Here is a 26,357-nt window from a genome sequence, read left to right as displayed (position 1 = left end):
TTATTTTTTTTTTTTTTTTTTTTTTTTTTTTTTTTTTTTTTTTTTTTTTTTTGTGTTTTGGGGGGGATAAACTATTGGCATACTCAGTGAGTCTATAAACCCACAAAGTCACCATTCACTTTAGTCTTACAAGAGAAGAGAATTACAAGAGAAGGGAATGACATTTGAGCTGAGGCTAATTAGCTACAATCTAGTATCTAGGTTCTTGTAACTTCTGCTGAATAAAAATACACTAATCTTTTACTCATCCCTTTTCATATTCCTAAAATAAATCAACAAAGGCCCCAGCTTATTCATCGTCAGACTCTGAATTCTCCCAAAGAATTTCAGGACCATCAAAATCTAACCCATCTCCCGTAATTTTCTCAGAAATTGCTATTGCAGCATCAGTATTCACAAATCCATCGCCTTTAGCTACCAAGACATCCTGGCCTGATGTAAATACATTACCTGCATGATCTGATGCACTCTCTGTGCCCAAAGCACCAATTGACTCAGGAACTGTGGCGCCTCTGGAAGAAACGGGTTCCTGAACTTGTGCTACGGATTCATGAGATTGGTCAGTCTCAACCATAATCTCATCCTCATTGCCTTCCATCCTCACATTTACATTAGTAGCATCTGGCTCCAGCCCCTTTTCCTCTGGAACTTTTGTACCAGATGAACCCTCCACATTAAGGTTTTCCTCACCTCCAAACATAGGCTCTTCAGTATACATTATATCCGCAGTTTCTTTGCCATTCTCCAACCAGCTTTCATACAGGTCATCATGATCCGAGTCTGAAATATTGTGCCTTATCCCCTGTATGCCACTTGTAAATGGTCCACCATGGTTCAGACCACCAGAATATATACTTCCAGAAAATTTAACTTGTTCAGAGTAGCAACTAGTTGGGGAGAAATTGGTAAGTGGAAGGGCTCTGGGATGTATAAGCACCTCCAAGGCTAAAAGAGCATGAGCGCAGAATTCAGCAAGTTTTGTTCCAGTTTCTTGCTTGCCTGCAATCCATTTTCATGTGGTTAAAGAAACTGGTGAAAAGAACTAGAGGAAACATATTACATAGCACATTGAAAGGACCAAAGCAGCCCACATTACTTCAAATGCACACAGCATCACTATGCTAAAGCTATTTTACTCATAATAAAAGTGCCTTGTCAAATTATGCTTTCTCCCTAGCCATTAAAAGGAATTAAAGTTTGATAAGGATTAGTAAATTTATATACTTCCAAAATCTTTCACTGCATTATTTAATAAATACCACAGACAATTTCATAGGAGGCTGTGTCCGGCTTATGATTGACATACTATTTCTGAGATAGATAAGCTCCTAAAACTAAACAGATTTTTTAGCAGAAAATTTTACTTTGATCAGGACAATTGTAAATTTACAGTAGACTCACCATGAGACAATTCCTGTTACAGCCTATAGGATATACATTTTACTTAGGAGGGTGAAGAATTTAAGGTTTGATAAGCTTGGTCACTTTTTATGCCTAGAAGAAGATAAAGGAAGGGAACCTGGAAGACATACTTAGCTCAACGAATTACGAAATTTTGGACTAAGACTTTATTGTTGTTATTTTTAAAAACATGAGTGCCCATAGGGCCATATGTAAAAATACATTAAGTACTTTTCCCTGACTTTTATCTCTCACACTCTTTAGTTGTTGTGCTGAGTTTTCTCCATTTTGATGGAAGGCAGGCATAATGCCCCTCTATGAGAAATTAAGAATCCACTTTGCTCCCCCTGCAAATGTCTCCATAGCACAAGACTAAGCATTTATATAAATCCTCATTTTTTAAATTATCTATGCGGTCATCTAGGCTCTTTCCTTTAATGCACTAATTTATAAAATGTCTTTCCCACTACTTCAATTTAGTCATCTTTATTTTCTCCTTCTTTTTTTTTTCCCCTTTTTTGATTGGGATATATGTGTGCACCTGGCAAGTTTTGAACACACAACCTCCTCCACATTGTTTTTAAAATGGAAAGAGATGCCGTTTAAGCTAGAATTTATTTGCTCAGTCATCTTTAATATTATTCATAATTATCAAATATCCTTGTTAAGGAAAGCATGGTTGAGCTAATTGTCACGTAAACATGTTCTCTGATTGTCAATTCAAAGCATTGCAAGTATTATCAACTCACACATTTGTCTGCAAATGTCAATACATACCGCTGCTATTATTATTAATGTGATGATATCAATGATGAGGAAAAGGATAATGCCCATTGCTGAAGAGACTTACCTCTACGAAAAAGTTCAAGACCCTGGCTTAAATATGGGGGGCGGACACGAACTGAGGAAAGAAGAGATGACAAAAGTGCACGCAATGCTGCAAGCTGAAAATCTACCCATATTCCAGTAGGTTCATTCTGCTGGAAAATGTTCTTCTCCTCGCTGGCCCATCCCCATTTCAAAGAATTTGTTGCTGTTTTTATCAAAAGCAGATCAACATCTGATCGCCAAGATTCAGATCTCAAAGCACCACCCTGGGAAAATTACAAAACATTTAGCACAAAATATTATTCATTCCAGGTGAAAATCAAGAATTACTAACAGCAAGTTACTCATGTAAGGATTTAAATATTATCTTCATATGTAGATTAAGAACACAAATGACGTCACTAGAATGCAAATTTATTATATTAGAGTATAGAGGGAAATAATTTAGACCAGGTGCACTATGCAATCCGGCTAAAAAAACTGAAGGCATACTAGCAATGCAATAATGGCAATGACTACCAACATTAGTACTTTTCTCTTTCATAAGTAATACTCCTATCCCAATTTAAATGTCTTGTTTTCCTTTTTGATGTCCCTAAACTATTGAAAACGTTACACTTTCTGTTCTTAAAACATTAAAAATTATCTTTTTTCATCCCTAAACTATTGAAAAAAGCTACTTTAGTGTACATTTTCAATAGTTCAAGGACGCAAAACAAGCTTCGTGTGAACTTTAGGGAGGAAAAAAAATATTTTTGATAAGAAATATAAGTTTAAATTTCTAGCTGCCAGAGATTATTAGCAGGATTACAATTAGTTTCAATGTAATTGCTAAAAGGTGTAATGTCAAAGTGCAGACTGATGTACTGATTGAAGCTTTTCCCAGTTACTAGAACCTCCATCAAATTTAAAATATGAAATAGAACAACCTATTTGGGCAAGAGGAATGTCCTGGACTGGAACTTTATAGAAGAGACCCATGTGAGTCAATATGGTTAATAGTACAACACATGGCAAATATACAAGCAGGACTCAACAGAATTCATGTGCTCAGAGAACCATGAAACATCAGTTTTGAAGACTTATATGACATTTTCTGAATGCATTTTCACCTGCTAAAGCGTTAAAGCAAACTACAAGACACCATAATAATTTTAGTATTTGACAAGATATCTAGGGAGTCATCAGTTGTTGGGTCATTCTCTCCGTCCCTTGTAAATAAGTTAATAGGACAGCATTTTCAATGATCAGCCTCAGGCACTGGATAAAATGAACTTCTGGAGGTGTAAGTAAAGATTCTACCTCTAAATATTATTAAATAATAAAAATCATTCTTTCTACAATGTCAGTCAGCCCTATATCCAGGAATTGACATGAATTAGTATAGGTACTTATGTTTACATCTACCAGAATATGCAAAAATACATGTTTGAAATCCAATGAGGGCATGCCTACATAATATGGTGGTTGAGATCTCCATATATTTTTCTAAGTCCCAAAATATTTACATACCACCAGCTTCAGAAAAATAAATAGTGACATTAGCAGGGAAATTTTGGAAATCTTAAAAAAAACAAATCCAAATAGGACAATTGAAACTTTTCCACTAGCAGCCTACTTGATATGGCTTCAGTAGGGTGACAACAAATGCAAGAACAATAACACAAAATGATTAAATGGAAAAACCTGCCAGTTGTAACTAATTTATTTAGTTACCCTGATACAACATTCTTCATACACACAAAACACATACCACAGTGAGAAGCGCTTCTAATGCCTCAAGTGCAGCTATCTTCACAGAAATTGGAGATATTGCATGGATCTTAGGGGCTGCAACTGGCAAACCACTATGGTCATGCTGTTCCTCAGGATATCCAGCTGAAGTACCATGTTTCCTTTTTCTATGGCATGGCTGCAGCAATGCTTCAGAAGAGGCCTTCAGGTTAGTGCTAGCAGATGCTCCAACACTCTCATTAGTAATGAGATTCAAATCAATAAATGCATTGTTGATAACTTCCTGTGCAAGACATACAGCCATCCCTGATCATGATATGATGATGAATTAGTAAAACCACAAAATGTGAAACCATGAAAACTACAACAACATAAGAAAACACTAGAAAATCCATGCTGCACATATGCAATGCACACAAAAGTGTACAAGAAATTAATTTTAAGATAAAAAGTAAACGAGGATAGAAGCAGGGTGATGCCAATCACTTGATAGTTAAAAGCTAATACACACCCCCGGAAGAACTATATGACAAAAGGGATACATGTACTTTTGAGGGACCTCTCCTGTTGAACAAATTATGTCCAATGTAATGCTAGGAGAATGCTTTGGCACACAGCCAGTGTACTTAAGTTATTCTTCTATGTTTATTAACTCAATAAAAATTATATTTACTTATTCAAAAGAGAAACTAGAAAAATGCAAGCCTGTAACATACTCTAGCTATGATACCCAAGATTGAGTGGATTTTATTAAATTGCATTGTATGGGCATGTGTTGAATCCCCACATTGGATTTTTAATTGGTTTATCTGGATATATAAACAATTATGAGAAGTACTAATTGTGACTAATCCTTTTATGGTATAAAGGAGATGCAGCTAGCGCTTTTCTATGATAATGGCAAATGGTATTAAAGTGAAACAAGTAATGTCATGTGGCTTTAGGGCACCCCACACAACCCAAGTCCAAATAGAGACATCAAGGATTTAAGTGGGGAAGATTATGATACTGAAAATTGTGTGAATTGTATAATAACTCTTCATGTTTAACTATAAGGTTTATCCTCAAAATATTGATTGTGACTATATTTCCATGTTTTGACATATTTGTCATACTAATCAGATGTAGGAAATACATTCTCAACATCTTTATTTATATCTTTTATAGTAAAAGAGATAACAAACCATTAATGCACTAGTAAGAAAGAGCAAGTTGATTCAAGTTGAGGGAGTAGAAAAAGGTAAAGGAAGACCAAAAATAACGTTAGTAGAAGTAGTTAAAAAGAATGCGTTGGTTTGGCAAACATGGCTCAGATATTTGGAACATGGTGCTGGCTTTTTTGATGTATCTTGGCTTGTTTGATGTGGCTTGGTTTGTTTGGCATTAGCGGAATAGACTTACTTTTGAAGATATGGAGAGCTCCTCGGATCAATTAAAACTTTGTTTGATTGGTCCCAGATTTTGGGTTTCACACAATGTTTTTCTATTTTAAAGTTTCTAGTTTCTCTTAGATTTTCCTTTTGAGACTTCTGTACTTTTTTGACACTTAGTGTTCATCATCGTGAACATAAAGTATATTTGATTTTAATAAAATTGCATTCTTACTTATAAAAAAGAAAAAGAAAAAAGGAAGTAATAGAGACTATGATTAGTATGATTTAAGATACAATAAAATGGAGAAAAAGAGTACATATGACTGACCCTAACTAATCTGTTGAATATTCATAACTAACTCAAAAAAAATTGGAACTAAGACTTTGTTGTTGTTGTATGATAAAAGAGATCATCTACGGTAAACAAAAAACAACAATAAAGCCTTGATGTAGAAAGACTGAACCTAAAAGACACAACTATACTAAATTAACAATTGTCCAAAGCGACAGTAAACAATACGCACAACAGCACATAAAGGCCCAAACAAAAATTTCACCCTGAACACCATGACAAAATAACTGCTGACAAACAGAAAAATAGGCTAGTTACCTCATCAAAGACCCCCTCCAAATTTAATAACCAACACAGCCATATCATAAAAGTGGCCAGGTCATTGAGATTTGAGGAAAACAACAAAAAAAATTATTCCTTGCATCTTTGAGCTACTAATTCCACCCTTACAAACGTATTGACAAATTCAACAGCGAAATGTCAAAAGTAAAGCTAAATCCTTATACTTATTTAACTTCCCTCAAATCTACAACAAAACAAATCAATAGTGCTGGATAAGAAGAATAATTAGTGCTTTAAAAGTAGAATAATTTCAGGCTTGCTGGTGTTGCTTAGTTGCTATCTACCAAATACCTACTATGAAAATAAAAATGCTAAAATGCAAAACTGACCCTCTAAATTTCTTTAGATTTCATTTTAGTCCTCTAACTTTGTTTTTGTTCATTTCAGTCCTCTAAGTTTCAGATTTATTCATTTAAAGCTTTTCTATCAACTTTTGTTAAAATTTTTTGAAAAAAAAAAAATTTGGAAAAAAATTTTCAATCATTAATTGAATTTTTTTAATTTAAAATTTTGAAGAAAATTTAAAAGATTTAAAAATTAACCACAACATATAGCAAAAGTTGATAGAAAAGCCCTAATTAAATAAATTTAAAAGTTAGAGGATTGAAATGAACTAAAGAAAAGTTAGAGGACTAAAATGAAATATGAAGAACTTAAGAGGGTCAATTTTGCATTTTAGCCAAATAAAAAATTTTCTGGTTTTTAACAGTTTGAAGGTTTCATTACAAGCTTTAGGGAAGCATGGTATTCAGCTTGATGGTCCAGTGGCCTCTAAAATTTTGCAGACAAAGGGAGGTACACCATTTGTTGAGTCTACTTTGCTTCTCGTTTCCCTGAGGATTGGCTGTGTCTTGTTTCATGGCTGTGTATATTAGTTTTTTTGGGAGACTTAAGGTTCACTCGTAGGGCCATCATGGGCTAATTTATTTTTCTCCAAAAAATATATAGGGCTATTTTGCAAGGGTGTATAAATTATAAAATACATTTGAAAAAGAAAAAAATAAAATAANCGAACGTTCCCATGCATTGCATGTGTTAGCAACTAGTTTACAAATTAAAAATCAATACATATATACATACTATATAGGAAAAGAATTGTGGCTTACCTGCGCGTACCCTTTATGATTGCAATGAGGAGTTCCAAACTATGTAAGTGCAGAACTGGAAGTTCTGAACATATGAGCTCTTGCTGCATGGAAGTCATGAAGGCTGATAAAGCGTGTGGCACCGATCCATCCACCATCAATACTCTCTCAACAAGGACTAATAATGATCGAACAGGAACATTTACCTACTAACCAGAACATTCGACATTTCTTAAAATTTTCACATACATAAACATTTTAAGTATGGTACGTAGATCTACATTCCTTTTTTGCTAAGTAAACAAAGTAGATCTACATTCCTGTTTTTCAGTAAAGTTTCTCAAGGAGTTAACTCTACCTGCACAGGGTATGAACTTGTAAGCATTGTACAACAGCAGAGCATCAGCATAGAGACACTGGACATCAGTGATTGCTCAGACTTCCTTGTTGAATTGTCTGAGGCTTCTCCTGACAATATCTGAGCCCCCAAGGGTGGCGGGAGATCTTTTCCTGGTGGAACCAATAATCTAACAGCTTCCTTACATTTACCTTCTGCAAGATGTGTAAGATGTCACTTTCAAGTCCCAAAACTAGTTCCAGAATAACCAAGATTGAATTCAAATGTACCTTCCTCTAGACCTTGGAAGGCATCATTCAGGTGCGCATTTAATAATAATAAAATCTTCTGTATCATTAAGGACCAGCTATCCTCATCTCCTCTTGATTTTGGCAGTAATGCTAGGCAATGAGCAAGCTTCTGAATTTTGAAGACCAAACAGAAATACCTCAGAACAAGTTCACATACATCTTAGTCATATGCCAGAAACAGCTCATACTAAGCAAAAAGAACAATGTTACCTTCAGCATATCAACACCGCATTTTCCTGACAAAAGTTTTGAAGCAATAGCAACTTCAGCCTGCAAAATGTAATGAGTACCCATCATTATTGAGTTTACAACAATCTAATATTTTGTAGTAGATGCTTCTAATATGAGGTGCTCCTGCTATAACTATTGGTTTTAAGATTCTATAACACTAAGTGTAACAGAGAAGAAATAAGACATCAGTAACAGCCACTACAAAGAGTGAAACTATGATGGAGCACTTGACTCATGGTGGATATTTATAATGAAGTGGGACTTACGTGAAATCACTACGGCATAGGGTCAAATTTTGTATCGTGCTTGATCTTGATTAAGTTGTGTTCATGGTGTGTATCAAATCATATCTTAATCGTTGATTTTTTGGACCATATGGATGTCCGTTTGTAAATTCTTCAAGGAAGTTCACCATTACAAGCTCTCCTTTCTTCCAATAAAATATCTTACTTATAAAAAGGATAAAAACAATGTTTTAAATCATATCTTACAAAAATATACTGAATATCTTTATAAAAAGTGTAATTATACAAATACATTACCGATAAAGTTACCAATTGTCCCAAAAGCTAAAACTACTAGGAAATGGTGAATTTATTTTTGGAATTTAGTTCCGTTGTGTTTGATGTGATGTATTTGTAGGGAACGCAATTAGAAGACCTTTGACGACTTAGATAGATCCGATGACCAGCTGCTTGCTCTTTTCACTGGTTCCCTTTTTTATTGATCTAAGGGGTGGGGACTCACATCTAGTGATTCTCTCTCTCTGTTCCTTAGCTCTCTTTTTCTTTGTAATTAGATTTTCCTTTATGTTTCTGCTTTTCTTTATTCTTTGTAATTTCTATTTTGCTTTGTGCTACTTTGCATAAAGCAGTTTTTTGAATATACATCTTTCTTACTTATCAAAAAAATAAATTCATTTAATCATAATTCTAACACTCCCCCTCACTTGTGGGCCTAAACTCCCCCTTAGTAAGTGGGGCTCAACATGTTAGGCATCATTCAGGTGCGCATTTAATAATAATAAAATCTTCTGTATCATTAAGGACCAGCTATCCTCATCTCCTCTTGATTTTGGCAGTAATGCTAGGCAATGAGCAAGCTTCTGAATTTTGAAGACCAAACAGAAATACCTCAGAACAAGTTCACATACATCTTAGTCATATGCCAGAAACAGCTCATACTAAGCAAAAAGAACAATGTTACCTTCAGCATATCAACACCGCATTTTCCTGACAAAAGTTTTGAAGCAATAGCAACTTCAGCCTGCAAAGAGTAATGAGTACCCATCATTATTGAGTTTACAACAATCTAATATTTTGTAGTAGATGCTTCTAATATGAGGTGCTCCTGCTATAACTATTGTTTTTAAGATTCTATAACACTAAGAGCATTGCCATCAGGTCTCTCAAATGTGCCAAATGCCAAATATTTGACACATTTGAGACACCAAACACAAAAACAAACCCTCATCAGATATGCTATATGTCTCAAATTTTTGAGACATGCTACAGTACGCTCTCAAATATGAGAGCGTACGGACAGCCATGCCATTTTGGTTTAATATTTTTTTATTTTGTTTTCTCTCTCCTCTCTCATCCCTTAATTCTGTTCTCTTCTCTCTCTATCTCTTCCCTCTCAGTCCGCTCAAGGTCTCTCTCATCTCTTTCTCAAAAAAAAAAAAAGGTCTCTCATCTTTGCTCAAGATCTCTCGCTGCCTCACCTCGCCGTCAACCTCCACAGCCTTCGCCGCTGACCCCACAGTCCTCGCCGTCGACCTTCAGATATCTTAATCGGGTCATGGGTGTGAGATTTGTCGTGGGTTTTGATGTGTGGGTTTTGGGTCATTGATTGATCGATTGGGTTGGGATTTTGGGCCGGTGGTGGTGTCGTGGTTATGGCGGTGGTTGGTTGAGTTTTGGGCCGGCGATGTTTGTGGCTGTAGTGGCCGGCGGTGTTTGTGGCTGTAGTGGGTGTTCGATGTGTGGGTTTTGGGTCATTGATTGATCGGTTGGGTTGGGATTTTGGGCAGATGGTGGTGTCGTGGTTGTGGCGGTGGTTGGTTGAGTTTTGGGCCGGCGATGTTTGCGGTTGTAGTGGGCAGCAGTGTTTGTTGAAGATTTTGAGTTTCTTTTTCTTTTTCTTTTCTCTTTTGTTGAGGTTTTTGGATTTGGAATTTGTTAGAAATCCAGTGATTGTGATTGTAGTTTGTGGAGGTTGATTTGCCGTTGGTGGTGATTTGCCGTTGCCGTTTGTGGCTGTAGTGGGTGGCGGTGTTTGTGGTTGTAGTTGGCTAGCAGTGTTTGTCTTTTGGCTGCCGTTGGTGGTTTGTGGATGTTGATTTGCCGTTGCCGTTGCCGTTGCCGTTTGTGGCTGTAGTGGGCGGCGGTGTTGGTGGTTGTAGTTGGCTGGCAGTGTTTGTCTTTTGGCTGCCGTTGGTGGTTTGTGGAGGTTGATTGTGATTGTAGTGTAATGTGTTGGAATTTGTTTAATATTATTTAATGTGTTTGATATATTATTTTAATGTATAGAATTAAAAAAATAGAAGAGCTGATAAATGGTGAATTGTAAAATGATGTGCTAAAATGATAAAGTAAGTTTTTGATGTGTTAAAATGGCATTTTTTATGAGAGAGCTGATGAGAATGCTCTAAGTGTAACAGAGAAGAAATAAGACATCAGTAACAGCCACTACAAAGAGTGAAACTATGACGGAGCACTTGACTCATGGTGGATATTTATAATGAAGTGGGACTTACGTGAAATCACTGAGGCATAGGGTCAAATTTTGTATCGTGCTTGATCTTGATTAAGTTGTGTTCATGGTGTGTATCAAATCATATCTTAATAGTTGATTTTTTGGACCATATGGATGTCCGATTGTAAATTCTTCAAGGAAGTTCACCATTACAAGCTCTCCTTTCTTCCAATAAAATATCTTACTTATAAAAAGGATAAAAACAATGTTTTAAATCATATGTTACAAAAATATACTGAATATCTTTATAAAAAGTGTAATTATACAAATACATTACCGATAAAGTTACCAATTGTCCCAAAAGCTAAAGTTGCTAGAAAATGGTGAATTTATTTTTGAAATTTAGTTCCGTTGTGTTTGATGTGATGTATTTGGAGGCAACACAATTAAAAGACCTTTGACAACTTAGATAGATCCAATGACCAGCTGCTTGCTCTTTTCACTGGTTCCCTTTTTTATTGATCTAAGGCTTGGGGACTCACATCTAGTGATTCTCTCTCTCTGTTCTTTAGCTCTCTTTTTCTTTGTAATTAGATTTTCCTTTATGTTTCTGCTTTTCTTTATTCTTTGTAATTTCTATTTTGCTTTGTGCTACTTTGCATAAAACAGTTTTTTGAATATACATCTTTCTTACTTATCAAAAAAATAAATTCATTTAATCATAATTCTAACACTCCCCCTCACTTGTGGGCCTAAACTCCCCCTTAGTAAGTGGGGCTCAACATGTGGGATTTTTAACTATAATTCTAATAGTTACATATAGCATTAACCCAAAAATAGAAAATTCATGACAACTTATGTAATCACTTGAATGGAACTTAAGCATCAAATGGAAATTCCTTCATAAAAACATTGAAAATTAGATTATCTTTCGTGAAAAGTTGGGGTTTACTATTTACATAGCATATATTTCCAATTTGACATTTGATTTCATTATAAAGTGCACATAAAGCTTTATTATGGCTTGGCCCTTTTATGGAATATATCGGTGCTGTCTGGGGAAAGAAGATATAAAAGAAACAAAAGGAATTAGTATATAATCTATTCAAAGCTTCTACAGTATGAGATTTATGCATAATTACTTTCGCATCTGAGGAGTAGCAGATGATCTACCACCACAAGTAGATATGAACCCTGCTCTTATTTCATTCAAAAGATGACGTAGTACAATAGAATGTGGTGCCAATAGTTCAATTTATGCATCTCATTTTATGTATATATGGAAAATATATATCGATATACACAAAATATTTGGCCTGTACAACACTGATACTAATAGTTGGAGGTCTTGCAACAAAGGATAAGAAACTTACACTGTCATAATGACGATGCACGGAAGATGGAAAATAAGTTATAATAGTGCATAACATTTGAATTGCTCCTTCCTGCATGCAACAAGATGGAGATGATACATAAAACTTGATGACTGAAAATATGCCACTTGATGTGTGAATTAATTAGAGCAATAATGATAAACAAAGATGATATCTTTATGCAATATGATAAAATAAGATTGTGGAAAATAATTTAGTCACACAAAGATAAACATTAATGGGCCATAAAGTAGAAAATACATCTCTGACCCCAACGGTTTTCAAGAAAGAGGCTTATGCTGTTAAGTTTCCTTTAACTGTGTGCGTGTGTGCGAGAGAGAGAGTGGGTTATGATAACTGAGAAAACACAAACTCAATAAAATACTTCAAGACTAAAATATCCTCTTTATCTAATAATTCAACAATTCTAGCATCTCGATTTTAGATTCCAGCCCCAAATGTAACCCAAATAAAAGGGGAAAAAAAAACCCTCTAAAGGTAGTGTTCAATGGATATTGAAAGAGTGTGATTCAGTTTTTAAGTGAAAATTTTTACATTGATTAATTTAAAAAATGTGAAATAATAAATATTAATGGATTTCCTCCGGCAAACCTTGAGGACTGAAGTAGTATTGTAAAAAAAATTAATTAATTTAGAAGTTCTAACTATACTACTTACCCATATAGCCTCTGAACTATCATCATTTAATAACTTCAAAACTGGTTGTATAAGTTTCCCAGCATGGGAAGTCCCATCCTTCTTTATATTTGGAAAACCGCCCAACCTAATCCAGGAAAGCAAAAAGCTTCACAAGTTATGAACTCATAATAACACTAACACATACAGGCTACAAGTATTATAGACAGACATTAAGAATTATATGTTGCTAATCAGAATATATGATTTCATAGCATAAAAAGTAGATAAAGCAAGGTTCAATATAGAAGTCAAGCATCAGTGATATAAAAGCAGTCTTCGAAAATCTTAGGTAGCTACCAGCTGTTTTAATAAAGAAATATCTACCCCAATTAGAATTGAGACTACTAATAACCAGAGTGAGGAATCCCATAAGCCATCACCTTCCATTTGAAATTTAGACAAAACAGGGTAGTCACACACAATCCAAACGCATCTGGTCAATGAAATTAACTCGATCCACATTATGAGAAATTTTGCTACTATCTAATTGGCTCCTTAGAAGACAATGATACAAATTATGTACATTAAGAAAGCTTATCGTACTGTGAACGTGCACACAAATGCACCTAAAAAAATTATTATCAGCCTTTATTATTTGAAAGTGCCTTTTATCACAATCCAGGCACACTGTTGAAGCTTCATTTCGGGCCAAAAGTACACCCATGCTATATCAAATGAAAATTTTTTTTGGAGATGTCACGTCCTCTTCATGAGCTATTCATGAGCCCCCAAGGTACCAACTCTATCATCAAACAATGGTAACTCTAGATAGCACCAAGAGAGAGAGTGTTGGTAACTTGGGTTCCACCACGGAGCACACATGCGCTATTGCACACACAACCCATCATGCGGTACAGCTCATGGTGTGTGTGGTGCCACCATCGAGTAGGACATTGCTCAAATACCATTTGAAACACCCCGGGCCCTTCAAGCCCAAAACGGTAGCCCAATATTCTTGACAACCCTGAACCACCTACAAGGTTCCAAACTCCTTCCCAGCCTTTATTTCACACTCCCATTTCTATTTTTCTCAAAGCAATGCAGTTTAAGCTTAATTATAATATTTTCCAAGGAGTACGCATCTCACCTCAAGGAAACACCCCGGGTCCTTCAAGCCCAAAATGCTAGCCCAATATTCTTGACAACCCCAAACCACTTAAGGTTTCAAACTCCTTCCCAAGCCTTTATTTCACACTCCCATATCTATTTTTCTCAAAGCAATGCAACCTAAGCTGAATTCTAATATTTTAACCCCAAGAAGTACGCAACTCACCTCAAGGCAGCTGATCAGAAATCTGCATCCACCTTTTCTGTCCCATTCTTTTCACAAGTCACCCAAAAAATCAACTGCAACTTATTACCTTCTAAACTTACATTACACTCATTAGCCTTCCCTAGTTCATGCACAATTTGGGAACTAGGCCAACCGCAACCTATTACCTTCTAAACTTACATTACACTCATTAGCCTTCCCTAGTTCATGCATAATTTGGGAACTAGGCATTAGTTACAAAGAATTACAAAACAATATCTAAAATTAACTTTAGGCCCCAGTTTTTGTGTGTGTGTGTGTGTACACACACCCGTCAGGGTGCAGCCTAGTGGTTGGAGGCTTGGGACAAGCTATAAACTCTGACATCCTAGGTTCAATCCCCACTAGGAGTACACCTGGATTACCTGATACACAGTCTAGTGGGTGGGGCCATGTATCCGTGGTTTACTCCCCAAGGGTGGGTCCAAAGGGCCTTGCCTTGGTGAGGTTCCACATCATCCAGAAGAAATAGCGTGTATATAATGCTAAGAAAGGATACCTAACCTTGAACTTATCAAAAAAAAAAAAAAAAGGATATCTAACCTTGTAAACAGATCTGATACTGAAGCACAAGAAGCCACCTTTACAAAATGAGAATCTCCTGGTGACTGAGTAGAACAAAAGATATGGCAGCCATTTCAATAGAGATTTACAAGGAATTTAAATTTTTTATTAAAATTTAACTTTTGGCACTGAAATAAAGACAATATTTTGGCACATTCAGAGGCAAGTCACAATCTTTAACTGCAAGAAGTTTCTCAGCGTATTAGTGCTCTATAAAAGAATAGTGATTTAAGATTACCAACTTTTCATCTTCTTTTAAGCTACAGATCTGATAATTAATCTCAACAGGTAGTACAAGTTCATTTTCATATTATATGTAATACAGATTGCTTTTGTATAACAGAGAATGTGGGAAGACACTTGTCCCAGAAATTTATTAAAGAAGTGTAGACTGGTTAGGATGGCTTAATTAGATATGACATGCAAAATCCAGTAACCAGAATGGTTCCTTTAATAACCCACAAAGGAGATTGGACATTCATTTTCATAATTACTATCTAATATAGCATGGTGTACAATCAATTGTATCAAAAATCCAAGTCTAAGATGCAAGCACATTATCAGAGTCTAGCCTTAAAATCATCAGCCTTAGAGAAGCTGACTGGCAAGTAAGGTAGAAATATGTCATAATTAGTTCTGGCTTAAGCTGAATGTAAGTGCCCCATACATTGCTTCATATTGAATAAATATACCATAATAATGAAGAGTTCTATAGACTTTTTAATAGTTAATAAGCATAAATTCTTAGATGGACATAAATGATTTTAATATGACTATTACAATGCATGATAGAACTAGACTTATATACCTGAATATAAGGTAGAAGCTTGTGGAACCAAAGAGTGTATGATGCCAAGAAACGATCAGAGCTACATTCTTGACAAGTCAATCCCAGCAAGCAGATTCCTGCCCAACATTTATCTGGCTAGAACATCATACAAGAAAATAAGCAAACATTTGAGGAAGATCTACAATCTAGTAAAATGAAAAATATGTAATTTCTCTTTAGCAATTCTTGCACATTTTAGAATGTCAAAAGATCCCTTGAACAGTTAAAATCATTATTAATTCGCAAGCTGTTTGAGTGATCTCGGGTTTGGGGCTTTACTCATTGTACCTCTGTTTTAGAGTTTCATGACTCGCTTAGCTTTGCTGTGTAATTTTTCTTGACCCATTGTGTTCATCATTGTGAACATAAAGTTTTTGTTTTTTCTTCGATAAAGCAACTATACTTATCAAAATAATAATCTCTCTTTATTTTCCCCCTCACAAGGTAACTATTAAGTATTAACTAATAGTTAAGTCAGACAATATTTTTTGCATTGCTCCCTCCAATGACTACAATCCTATGTCCTCCATTCACCAAAAAAAACCTAGCCATATTAACAAAAAAGATTCCACCATAGGTGAATCCTAATACATCCGTCACGTTTACTGCAGAATAATTTCATAAAAATAAGCCATGCAATTCACATCTTTCATACATTTCTTCTACCCTGGAAATTCTCAAAATGTTTCATAGCCCAAATAGTCATCAAATACAATTGATTTTTCATAAATTTGATCTCTTACGTGATACCCATCAGATAAGTAGTCCCAATTCAATACTTCAAGCACAAATGGCTGACATGTGATAGGATTGACTCTTACAGGACCTAACTGACGCAGGACAACCAGAACAAAACTAAAATAACAGAAAATAAATAGATATGACCTAGGAGTCAGCACTTAGGCCTTGCTTGGAGTCAGCACCAAGCGGGGAAACCAATAGGAGTCAGCACCTAGGGTAGACCTGGAGTCAGCACCAAACCAAAGAAAGACCAAACGGCCATTGTTTTTTCATTCATCAAAATATCAACTAACTCCTCAAGGAGTACAATAGGTTGCTTATAAAGGATTACTAAACCCTAGTTTTAATTGGCTAGGAAATACTAATTGCCTTATTACAAAAATAACCTTGCTTCCCAAATTAAAATACTAATAGCCCAATAAACTACTAGGACCTAAAACATAAAAATACAATTGACTTGCACACATAAATAATATTAAATAATAATTTTCTTGCATCTCCCGCATCACTAACCCATCAACCCTGATCAAGATATATTGGGTTTATATTATTTTAATGTAAATCCCATCTAAATCTAACCCTAGACCTGTAGCATCTATATTTACCCCACTAGGGTTCACTATATCATGTACTTCATCACATAATAAAGATGTAACTGTCAAGGGATTTACACTGTGGACGTAGGTTGTCAAGGCCATACCACATAACCCTCATGTCTTATCTTTCTGTCTCTTGTCTCACTTCCGCGTCTCTTTCTCTATTTCCTTCAATTAATTTCAACATGTTATCAGAGGAAAATCCGATCTTGGCTCAATGACAAGTTTTGTCTTTTTCTTCCATCAATACTCCATTAGATCAGCTTTTGATCACACTCACTACAGTATTTCTCCATTTCATTTCAAATTTCAACATAGTATCCGAGCTACCCAGATCGTTCAAGATCTTCACAAGCTTATTTCAAACTCAAGGTAGTAATCATCAAGCCTTTACCTTGAGTTTGAGGGGGAGTGTTAAAGATATATTGGGTTTATCTTATTTTAGTGTAAAGCCCATCTACACCTAACCTAAGACCTATAGCATATATATATATATATATATTAATAGAATTTTATTGAAAATGAGAAGTGTTCACGATGATGAACATACAGCATCTTATAAAAATACAATAAACTCAAACAGAAAATCTAAGGAAAAGTTGGAAATCAGAAATTGAAGTACAATTAGTAAAACCCCATGTCCAGGACAAATCAAGCAAGGTACGAAGCAGCAAAGACTTCAATTGATCAATAGATCTTTCAATCTCCTCAAATGTGCGACTGTTTCACTCTCTCCACACTAACCAAATCAATCAATATATACCCTACTAGGGCTCTCTCTATCATGTACTTCATCACATAACAAAGATGCGGCCATCAAGGCTTTACACCATGGACGTAGGTTGTCAAGGCTAAACGATGTAACCCTTGTGTCATCTCTCTCTTTGTCTCGTCTCACTTCCACATCTCTTTCTCTATTTCCTTTAATTAATTTCAACCCACCCAAATGCACTTGGATGTGCCACAGAAATTATGTCCCTCCGATGTGCTTCCCGCACCATCCAAAGGCTCACCAGAACAAGGCCATGAAATTAAATCGAAACCCTAACCACCATCAATGCTAAAGTTCAGACCTATCAGCTCCAAAAATCAACGAAATGCTCTTTCAAAGCCTCCATTACTTTTATGCCCCATTCACCAAGACAATTCACAAGCAAAATTACTACATATACTTCAAATAATTGCACCTAACTTGGTTCAAGTAAAAAACAAACATAATATAACCAATTCAACTGAGCCCGGTACAAGTACAAAGCTTGCACTAGTGAAGCCATTTGTTATGATTAGGGTCCCACCATCTGTATATAAGCTCTTGGACACTCTCCCCTTGCAAGCCGATTTTCAAGGGTGAGTTTTACCTATGGGTTTGTATCACCATTATCTCTAAGATCACATAAAGAAAATTTTCACTCTTGTGACTTGTCCAAACTTTTGCTACAACTTTGATGTGGTTGACTATGAGCGGTGGAGAAAAAGGGGTGGATTCATGTGAAAGTGTTTGTCTATCGACCACTTCAGCAAGTTGTGGGCCTTGTGGCAAATGTTGTGGACCCAAAACAACTTATATATATGGGGCAAAACTTATGTATAGTTCCCTAGGTGTTATAGTTTATGATTCCTAGTTAAATTCAAACACATGATTGCATTAACAAATAAAACACAAACAATGTAAGCTTTTTCAAGGACAATAATCAATGTAGAATTGTAGATATGTGTAAGAATTTAATTGGGAACCGAAGGTATTGTCCCTAAGAAAGTGTACTATATTGTACCCATATATAGATGTAACCTCTAAAACCTGAGGCACTGAGCCCACCCGCCAGAACCAGTTGCGCTAAGCAATTTATAAATATATACATAAAACACATTCTAATTTTTTATAAAAGCAAAAAAATTCGCATAGAAATAGAATAATTTATTATATTGATGAGTACCATATTGTTAGAGACGAGCACGAGCACGCGCTCGACCCAGGAATCGACGGCGGATTTCCAGTTATCGACAAGCTTTTGGTCGGTTGATTTGCTGAAGGACTCTGATAAGAGGCCGTGGGTTTTGATCAACGAAACGACGGTGGAGAGCTCCGCCGGGTTCTCGAACGGGTGCTTATCGTCGGGGACCCGCTCTTTGATGAGCGTGCGAAGGAGGCGGGGCTTCATATCCGCGTCGTACATGTTCTTGAAGTAGTTGAAGGCCGCCATTGGCATCGAATCGAAGCTCTGAGATTTCACAGAGAGAGAGAGAGAGAGAGAGAGAGAGAGAAGGGTTTAGAGGGTTTTGTCGTTAAACCCTAAATTTGGTAGCCGTTATTGAATTACAAGTGTTATAAGATGGGCAAAAGAGCAGACGGTGTCGTTTTATTCTAAGAGTACTATAGGGTTTCAATTTTTCTTTTTTCCTTTTTCTTTTTTTTCCTCTTTTGTCATGGTGTGACATGTTTTATGTTGAATTTTTCTTTCATCTGAAAATATATTTTGAAGAAAATTGTTTGATTAACGTGTTCATTGTGTTCTTCAAAATAATTTAGAAAACAATTTCACATTTTCCATATAACTTATATATATAAAAAATCAGAAAATGTTCTTGTATTTTTATATAAATATTAAATAATAACTATAATTTATCACTTCAAAATGTTAATGCATAACAACTAAAATAAAACTAAAAACGAGACAGAACTTGAAGAATAATATTAAAAATTATGCTAATAAGAGTGTAAATTCTATCCAAAAAAATAAACTAAGAGTATAAATGTTAAAAAAATTACTAAGAAAAATTAATAAAAACTATCAATAAACTCACTTAGATTAATATAAAAAAATGTTATTAAAAAATGGGGCCTAAGTAAATAGTAAATGTCCAATATCCACTAACATGTTTAGTATTTACTATGGGCAAGGCTCAACTAATGAATTTACATAATTATGCATTCATATTGATAATTACAAGTACTAGAAATCTCTGAAAACTTGAAAGTTGTTTTGTACTAGTTTTTTTAGATTGGGAGTGATTCTTGAAGTTTTGATGCATTTTGTAGTCATTTTTAAGGTTTCAAGAGATTTTGTCTCTATTCAAATTGTTCTAGGGGGATTTTTATTATTTTGGTAGTATTATAGGTATTTCCAATCAAATGAAAAATTGCAATGACATCTTCTAAGGTTTTATGTTATTACACTTACCTCCTCTCTTGTTTGGAATAAGACCCTCAACTTTCCTAAAATGCAAACTATTTACGTTGACTTTTCTTTTTCTTTCTTTTTTTCTTTTTTGATGAGATACGTTGACTTTTCTTGTATAATTGAAAATGGGGCTTCCAAAAAAAAAAAACTTAAATAAATCTAGAATTTCTATTCAAGAGGGTGTAGAGGACAATTTAAGTGGAGGGCAAATAGGAAATTCAATATTTTTTTTTAAACTTTTTTTTAGTCATCAAGTGAAGGGCAATGTAAATAGTTTGCATTTTAAGAGAGGTGAATATCTCATTCCAAACTAGAAGGAAGGTAAGTGTAATAACGGAAAATCTTGGAGAAGGTCAATACAATTAACCCAAATTTCAACCATATTGGAGGTTCTAAAGGTATTTGATCTTTTCTTTTCTTTTTTTCTTTTTTTGTAGGTTTATAAGTATTTTATTCATTTGGTGGTTTTAAGGGTTTTTAGTTATTTTGGAGATTTTATAGAGATTTTTTTTAATGAATTTTCAAGATGTTTTGAGAATTTTAGAGGTTTTAGGGGTATTTTTATCACTTTAGAGGTTTTGAAGGTATTTTATTTGATCACTTTGAAGGCTTTAGTAGAATTTTGGAAATTTTGGAAGTATTTATATTATTTTTGAGGTCTTATGAGATATATTTTTCATTTGATAGGTTTTATGGGTATTTTAGTATTCTTGGATGTTACGACTTACGAAAGTATTTTTTTTTTTTAATTTTGGACCCTTTAGGGGTATTACGGTCAACCCCAATAAAAATGTTTCTCTTCGTGGAAAATTATATTTGTTTGATAAAACTAATTATATTACATGCCCTTTTAGATACACACCACCGTCAATTTCTTTAAGACCTTCTCGTCTCTCCCCATGTGTATGTGTTAAAAATACTTAGTATTTAAAAAAAAAAAAAAAAAAAAACTATCGGATCAATTAGTGAAGACATTAGACTTGGAACTGTAAGGGTGGCAAAATTGGATACGACCTGCAAACCCGACACGACACGACACGACACGAAATTAGTAGGTTATGGGTTGAGACTTAATGGGTTTATGTCATATTCGGGTTGACACGACTGACTAGTTTAATAAACGGGTTAGGTTAGCATTCAATACATAGAACTCGTCTGACCCATTTAATTAAATAACATTTTACCAATATACCCTTCAAACTCTAGGTATTTAAACTTATTAGTTGTTATGGTTTTTTTTTTTTTTTGACATATTGTGATTGATTATTTGTGATATTAGGATATACTTTAGTTTTAAATAATTATTTATGATGTAGTTACTCGTTAGTTCTGAATTTTATATTAAAAATGTTTATTTTTTTTCATAATTTTTTTTTTCCATTTTGATAAAATATGATAAACAGGTTGATATGACTAATCCATTTAATAAATAGGTTGTATTAGGGTTGAAAAATCTTGACCTTTTTAATAAACATATTGGGTTATTGTTGACCTATATTGTCAGATACTCATAAGTGGACACAACACGAACTCGACATGTGAACACGAATTGTCACCCCTTGGAACTACAAGAGGACTATACACACTCAAGGGAATAGCAAGTGTTCAAAGGGCCTTTAATAGCAACTAAAAACAAAAATCCTATTTACTAAGATTAACAGAGAAAAAAAAATTACATTACATTAAAGGTGTCACAAGTAAAAATATTACATTACATTAAAGGTGTCATTGGTCTAGTTAATAAAGTTTCTTAATTGATATAAGATTACGTTTCAATTGATAATATGAGTTCTAATTAACTCAACTGGTAAAGTCTCTAAGAATTGAATAAGAGATCCGAGGTTCAATCTCTGTCTGCACCAAAAACCGATTAAAGTCTTAGTTCTTACATACGAAAAATGCCTACATAGCAAATAGTGGGAACATGTGGCAAATCTGAAACTGATGTAGCTAATAAAATAATAATAGTTAATTGAAAATACCATGTAAACAAGTGAATGATTAAAAAATATAAATCAGAAAAATTAACAAAAAAAGCTTTTCTTGCACTTAGAGCATTCGCAGCCCAAATGGCATATGTCATATCTTGGTTCAATTTAACATATAAGCACAAAATAACATCGGCATGGTGGAGGCGCAATGGTGGTGACTGGGCAATGGAGGCCCGGTGATAAAGGTTGAGGGAAGGTGGAGGGGAAAATTGGGAAAAAAAGAGAGAAAAAAATATATATTTTATTGTGTAAAAATATTATTTTAATGAGTAGAATAGGAAAATAAAAGTTAGGATGCTGGAAATATTGTAAAATGGTATGGTATAATGATAAAGTGACTTTTTGGAATAGTAGAATTGAAATTTCGGGATGCTATGCTCTTAAGCAACCAAAGATTCCAAAACATAAACACATACAAAATAACCAGATCAAACCCAGACTCTACGAATTACATACGCAAAACACAAATAAGCAAAATTCCCACAAGTCATGCCCAAGTAAATAGCACTAAGCCACATCATCAAATTTAAGAAATTACATCTATGAATGACACCATATTCGTTCTTATAAAACATGATAATCAAGCCCGATTAACAAAATGAAGCAAAAAAATTTAATAACTTTTCTTTTTCTTTTCCTTTCTGTTCTTTGATCTTGTTTATTTTTACTTGGTTTTCTCGAGAAACAAACACAAATGAAACATTACCTCATATCAAAACCAAACTTCATTTGTGAGATGAGATCAGTTTAGAGGATTTTCAAGCTCAAGAACACCCATCTATATATCCCTAAACGCATATTTCAGTTCATCTCTCTCTCTCTCCTAGGTTCACTCAGATTGGCATTCATGGAAATTCAACAGCGATGGTGTACAAATCGGTGGGTGTTGGGCCCATTTATTCTTCTTCTTCTCCAGCTGATGGTTTCAAGTTTTAGGAGAAAATGGGATGCATGGATTTGGAACACTTCCTCAAGAACATAAATGACTTTTTGATGGATTGTTAGATTTTTTTTTTGTTTTGTAGATTATGAGAGAACGATTTCTAAACCATCCAAGCTGAGTATGGGTTTTATTTGGGTTATTTTGTAAGGTGCTTTTGTTTTTGCACGTTTGGTTTCCAAGAAAAAGAAAATGTAATGAAAAATAAAAAAGTAAATATTGATTTTTTTTTTAATCTTTTGATTGCTGACGTGGATTTTTCAACTAATTATTAATATTTTAATTCTTATTTTATTAGACATGTCAATTTCAAATGTGCCACGTGTACCTACCGTTTGCCATGTAAACATTTATTTATAGTAAGTTAACTGTAAAGACCAAATTGTTTGCAAGCTGAAAATAACAGAGACTAAATTGACTGTTACCAAAATGTAGGGACTAAATTAATTGTAGAATCAAAATGGTGTTTTCGCCCAAAAAAAAAAAATTCCAAGTGATAATGTCATAGTTCGAACCTACCTAGCTCCCCCTTCCCCATTATCTATCTTTTAAAAAAATAAAAAATAAAAGAACAAATTGGAATCAAATTTCCCTTTTACTTCGATTGAGAAGGAAGAAGATTGCCACCCACGTTATGTACTCCAATCATAATAGATAAAACACAACAACAAAAGAGTGGGATCCACTTTTGAAAAGTTTATTAGGACCCTTGTTATGGACGGCAAACTTGATAGGACTTATTGTTATGTTATTTATTATTAAGTGAAGAGATCAATTGGGTTTTAGTATAAACAGGATTTAAATTTAAATTTCTTATTTGACAATAAAAAAATAAAATTAAAAAAAAAAAAAAAAAAACCTTACCAATCAGGGATGGAGCTAAGACTTGAAGTCAGGGGGGCGATTCTATTGTTAGCTGCATGTGGTGGCTTCAGTTTTTGGTTCTACTGCTTAGCCAGCAAAAGTTTTTTTTTATTATTATTATTTTTATGTGTGTGTAAAGTGTGTCTTTTGTTGGCAATGACAAAATTATTTTGTTTAAAGTTTTTTAAAAGGTGTTGTTTGTTTTTGGTAAAATTGGTTGATTAGTCTCAATTTTTTTTAGCTTTGCTATCGCCTATCTGTAATTTTGTTATTGGACTAATATTTTGGGTCTGTATATATATATATATATATATTATTTTTTTAGATTTTAGATCTATAAATTTTTTTATGGCCTTTAAAAGGAGGAAAATACTAGATTTACAAACCTTTTTACAAATTGTTGTTGTGATTAGTGGTTATTAGTAAGTAAAAAAGTGATGTAAGTGGTGGACCTGGTTGCAAACTAGTAAGAATTTGCTACTTCAATAGTTTGTAAAAATGTTGTAAAAAGTTTTTAGCTGTAGCATTTCTCTTATAATGACAGTGATATTATTAAGAGGGACAAAATGTAATTTTATTGAACGAAGTTGCTAAAATTAGTACCTAAATATATAGTTATATTTAAAAATAATAATAATAATTAGGGGGGCCATTGCCCCCCAGTCCATGAATGGCTTCGTCCATGTTACCAATTGAACTAAGTAGAACTTACCTCTTCTTAAGAATAGAGATGCACTCAATTGAAGAAAAAAATTTGCGGCCCATTTAAGAGACATTCAAATTAAATTACATGGAAGTGTAGTAAAATTTTAAAATAGATTGAACATAACTAATGAGTAGCGGGTGGAACACTTATACTTTTTTTTGGTAAACAGAAACACTTATACTTTAATCAATAGAAATGAAACACCAAATTTATCCTTATTTTGTGGGGAAGAAAAAAGAGGTGAATGGTAAAAACTAAACTATATATTTCTTTCATTTTTTTTTTTTAATAAACTCCCAAAAAGAAAATAGACAATTTTCATTCCATTATTTTATGAATTATCCATTCCATTCCATTCTTTAGTAGGCTCGCATTCAGTAATCCTCCTATGCACACCTCCAAGCAAGATTTTATTTAGTAAAATTAATTTCCTTCATTAAACCTCCTATGCACACCTCCAAGCAAGAGTTTATTTAGTAAAATTAATTTCCATCATTTATCCTCCTATGCACACCCCCAAGCAAGAGTTCATTTAGTAAAATTAATTTCCATCATTAATTTCAAAACTATTTCCTAGAGCAAAGGTCTATTTGGGATCTGCTTATTTAGCTGAAACTAAATTTTTTTGCTAAAAATACTTTAAATAAAAGTAAAAGTTAGCTAAAATAATACAGTGAGACCCATGAATAATGAATAATACTAAAAAACGCAATAAAACCCATGAATAGAATAGTAACAAAAATAAGTTGAATAGTAAAATATGCCGACTTTTTTAAGTTGGAGCTAAATGCACACCAAAAATTCATTTTTTACCATATTTGAGCATTTTTACCATTTAGTATAGTTAGCACCATTGTCAATGAATGGGGGAATAAATTTCCACGGTCATAATGCCTAGGTATGGTTAGGTAAAACTTTTGACTTAAGAGAGAGAGATACAATAAAAATAATGTGCAGTGATTCTTCAGTTGGAGCATGCTCACTTTGGTTGTGTGGTCATCCCTTTAATCTTTTTTGACATCGAAAGAAGTAATACAAGTCATTATTTCATGGCCTACATGCCCTTAACTCTCGGGTCTAAAGCTTTTTTTTTTTTTTTTTTTTTTTAAATGTCATTAACTGTTTCTATTTTAACCACCAAAAACCAACCGAACTCTTTTGCTTTATCTTTCTCCCTTTTAAATCCATAAAACACAATAAAGAGAAAGTCCTAACCATCACCATGCAGTAGAGAACACGGTGGGACTTATGATATAAAAAGGGAAAAGAAAAAGAATGACACCTGCAAGTTCGGTTTCCTCATAAAAATGACACAGGATTGTGATATAATTAAGTCCTATTGGCACTTCATTTATCGTAACTTCATGTAACATTAATGATGGGACGTGAGTTTTTTTTTTTTTTTTGGATTTGAAAAGTTTTCTAAGAAAGAAAAAGAATAAAGAGGCTCGATTCTTGTTATTTCTTTTAACTACTTTCATACAATCATCAATATTCGTTTTACTAGAAAAGCTCAATTAAACGAATTTTTCACTTTACAATACCTAAACTAATTGAGAGTGTTATAATTTAATGACATTAACTGATGTTTTCAATAGAAATGTTTAGCAGCTATTTGGTTAGCTGAAAAAAAAAAAAGCAATATTCTGTATTTATTTTCAGTTTTTTGTGAGACTTACTACTAAAAAATTAGTTTCGTTTTAACATTTGTACTCAATTTTCATTTTCAGTATCCTAAAAGTTGGATTTGAACACAAAAATGAAAACAACTTTTCAGCATTTTCGTTTTCTATGAATACAAATACAGTGGCATATTCGTAAATATTGTGAAAATACAAAGTTATTTTTTTGAGTAATGCGATTGTGTGTAAGCGAGAAAAGTTACATTTAAAAAAAAATTATTAAAATAACTAGACCCATATATAATATATT

The 26,357-nt window shown here is 33.9% G+C and overlaps 1 protein-coding gene across 1 annotated transcript; it reads right to left on the bottom strand.

Moving 5' to 3' along the window:
- Positions 1-65: 65 nt before the first annotated feature.
- LOC111994038 (uncharacterized) lies at positions 66-19,040 on the bottom strand. The gene is made up of 15 exons (XM_065774079.1): positions 18,680-19,040; positions 15,388-15,504; positions 14,559-14,623; positions 12,683-12,788; positions 12,005-12,076; positions 9,141-9,200; positions 8,932-9,039; positions 7,914-8,018; positions 7,683-7,812; positions 7,414-7,607; positions 7,077-7,261; positions 4,475-4,527; positions 3,983-4,269; positions 2,252-2,495; positions 66-999 (listed from the first exon to the last, which is right to left on the bottom strand). The coding sequence occupies exons 1-15, from the start codon at positions 18,950-18,952 to the stop codon at positions 290-292; spliced, it is 2,709 nt and encodes a 902-aa protein (XP_065630151.1). The 5' UTR covers positions 18,953-19,040; the 3' UTR covers positions 66-289.
- Between the last annotated feature and the right edge of the window lie 7,317 nt (positions 19,041-26,357).

Source organism: Quercus suber, unplaced genomic scaffold (genome assembly GCF_002906115.3).
Source record: "Quercus suber isolate HL8 unplaced genomic scaffold, Cork oak 2.0 scaffold_85, whole genome shotgun sequence".
In the NCBI taxonomy this organism is placed as follows: Eukaryota; Viridiplantae; Streptophyta; class Magnoliopsida; order Fagales; family Fagaceae; genus Quercus; species Quercus suber.
The sequence above is the reverse complement of the archived record's forward strand: the minus strand, read 5'-3'. Positions and strand labels throughout refer to the sequence as shown.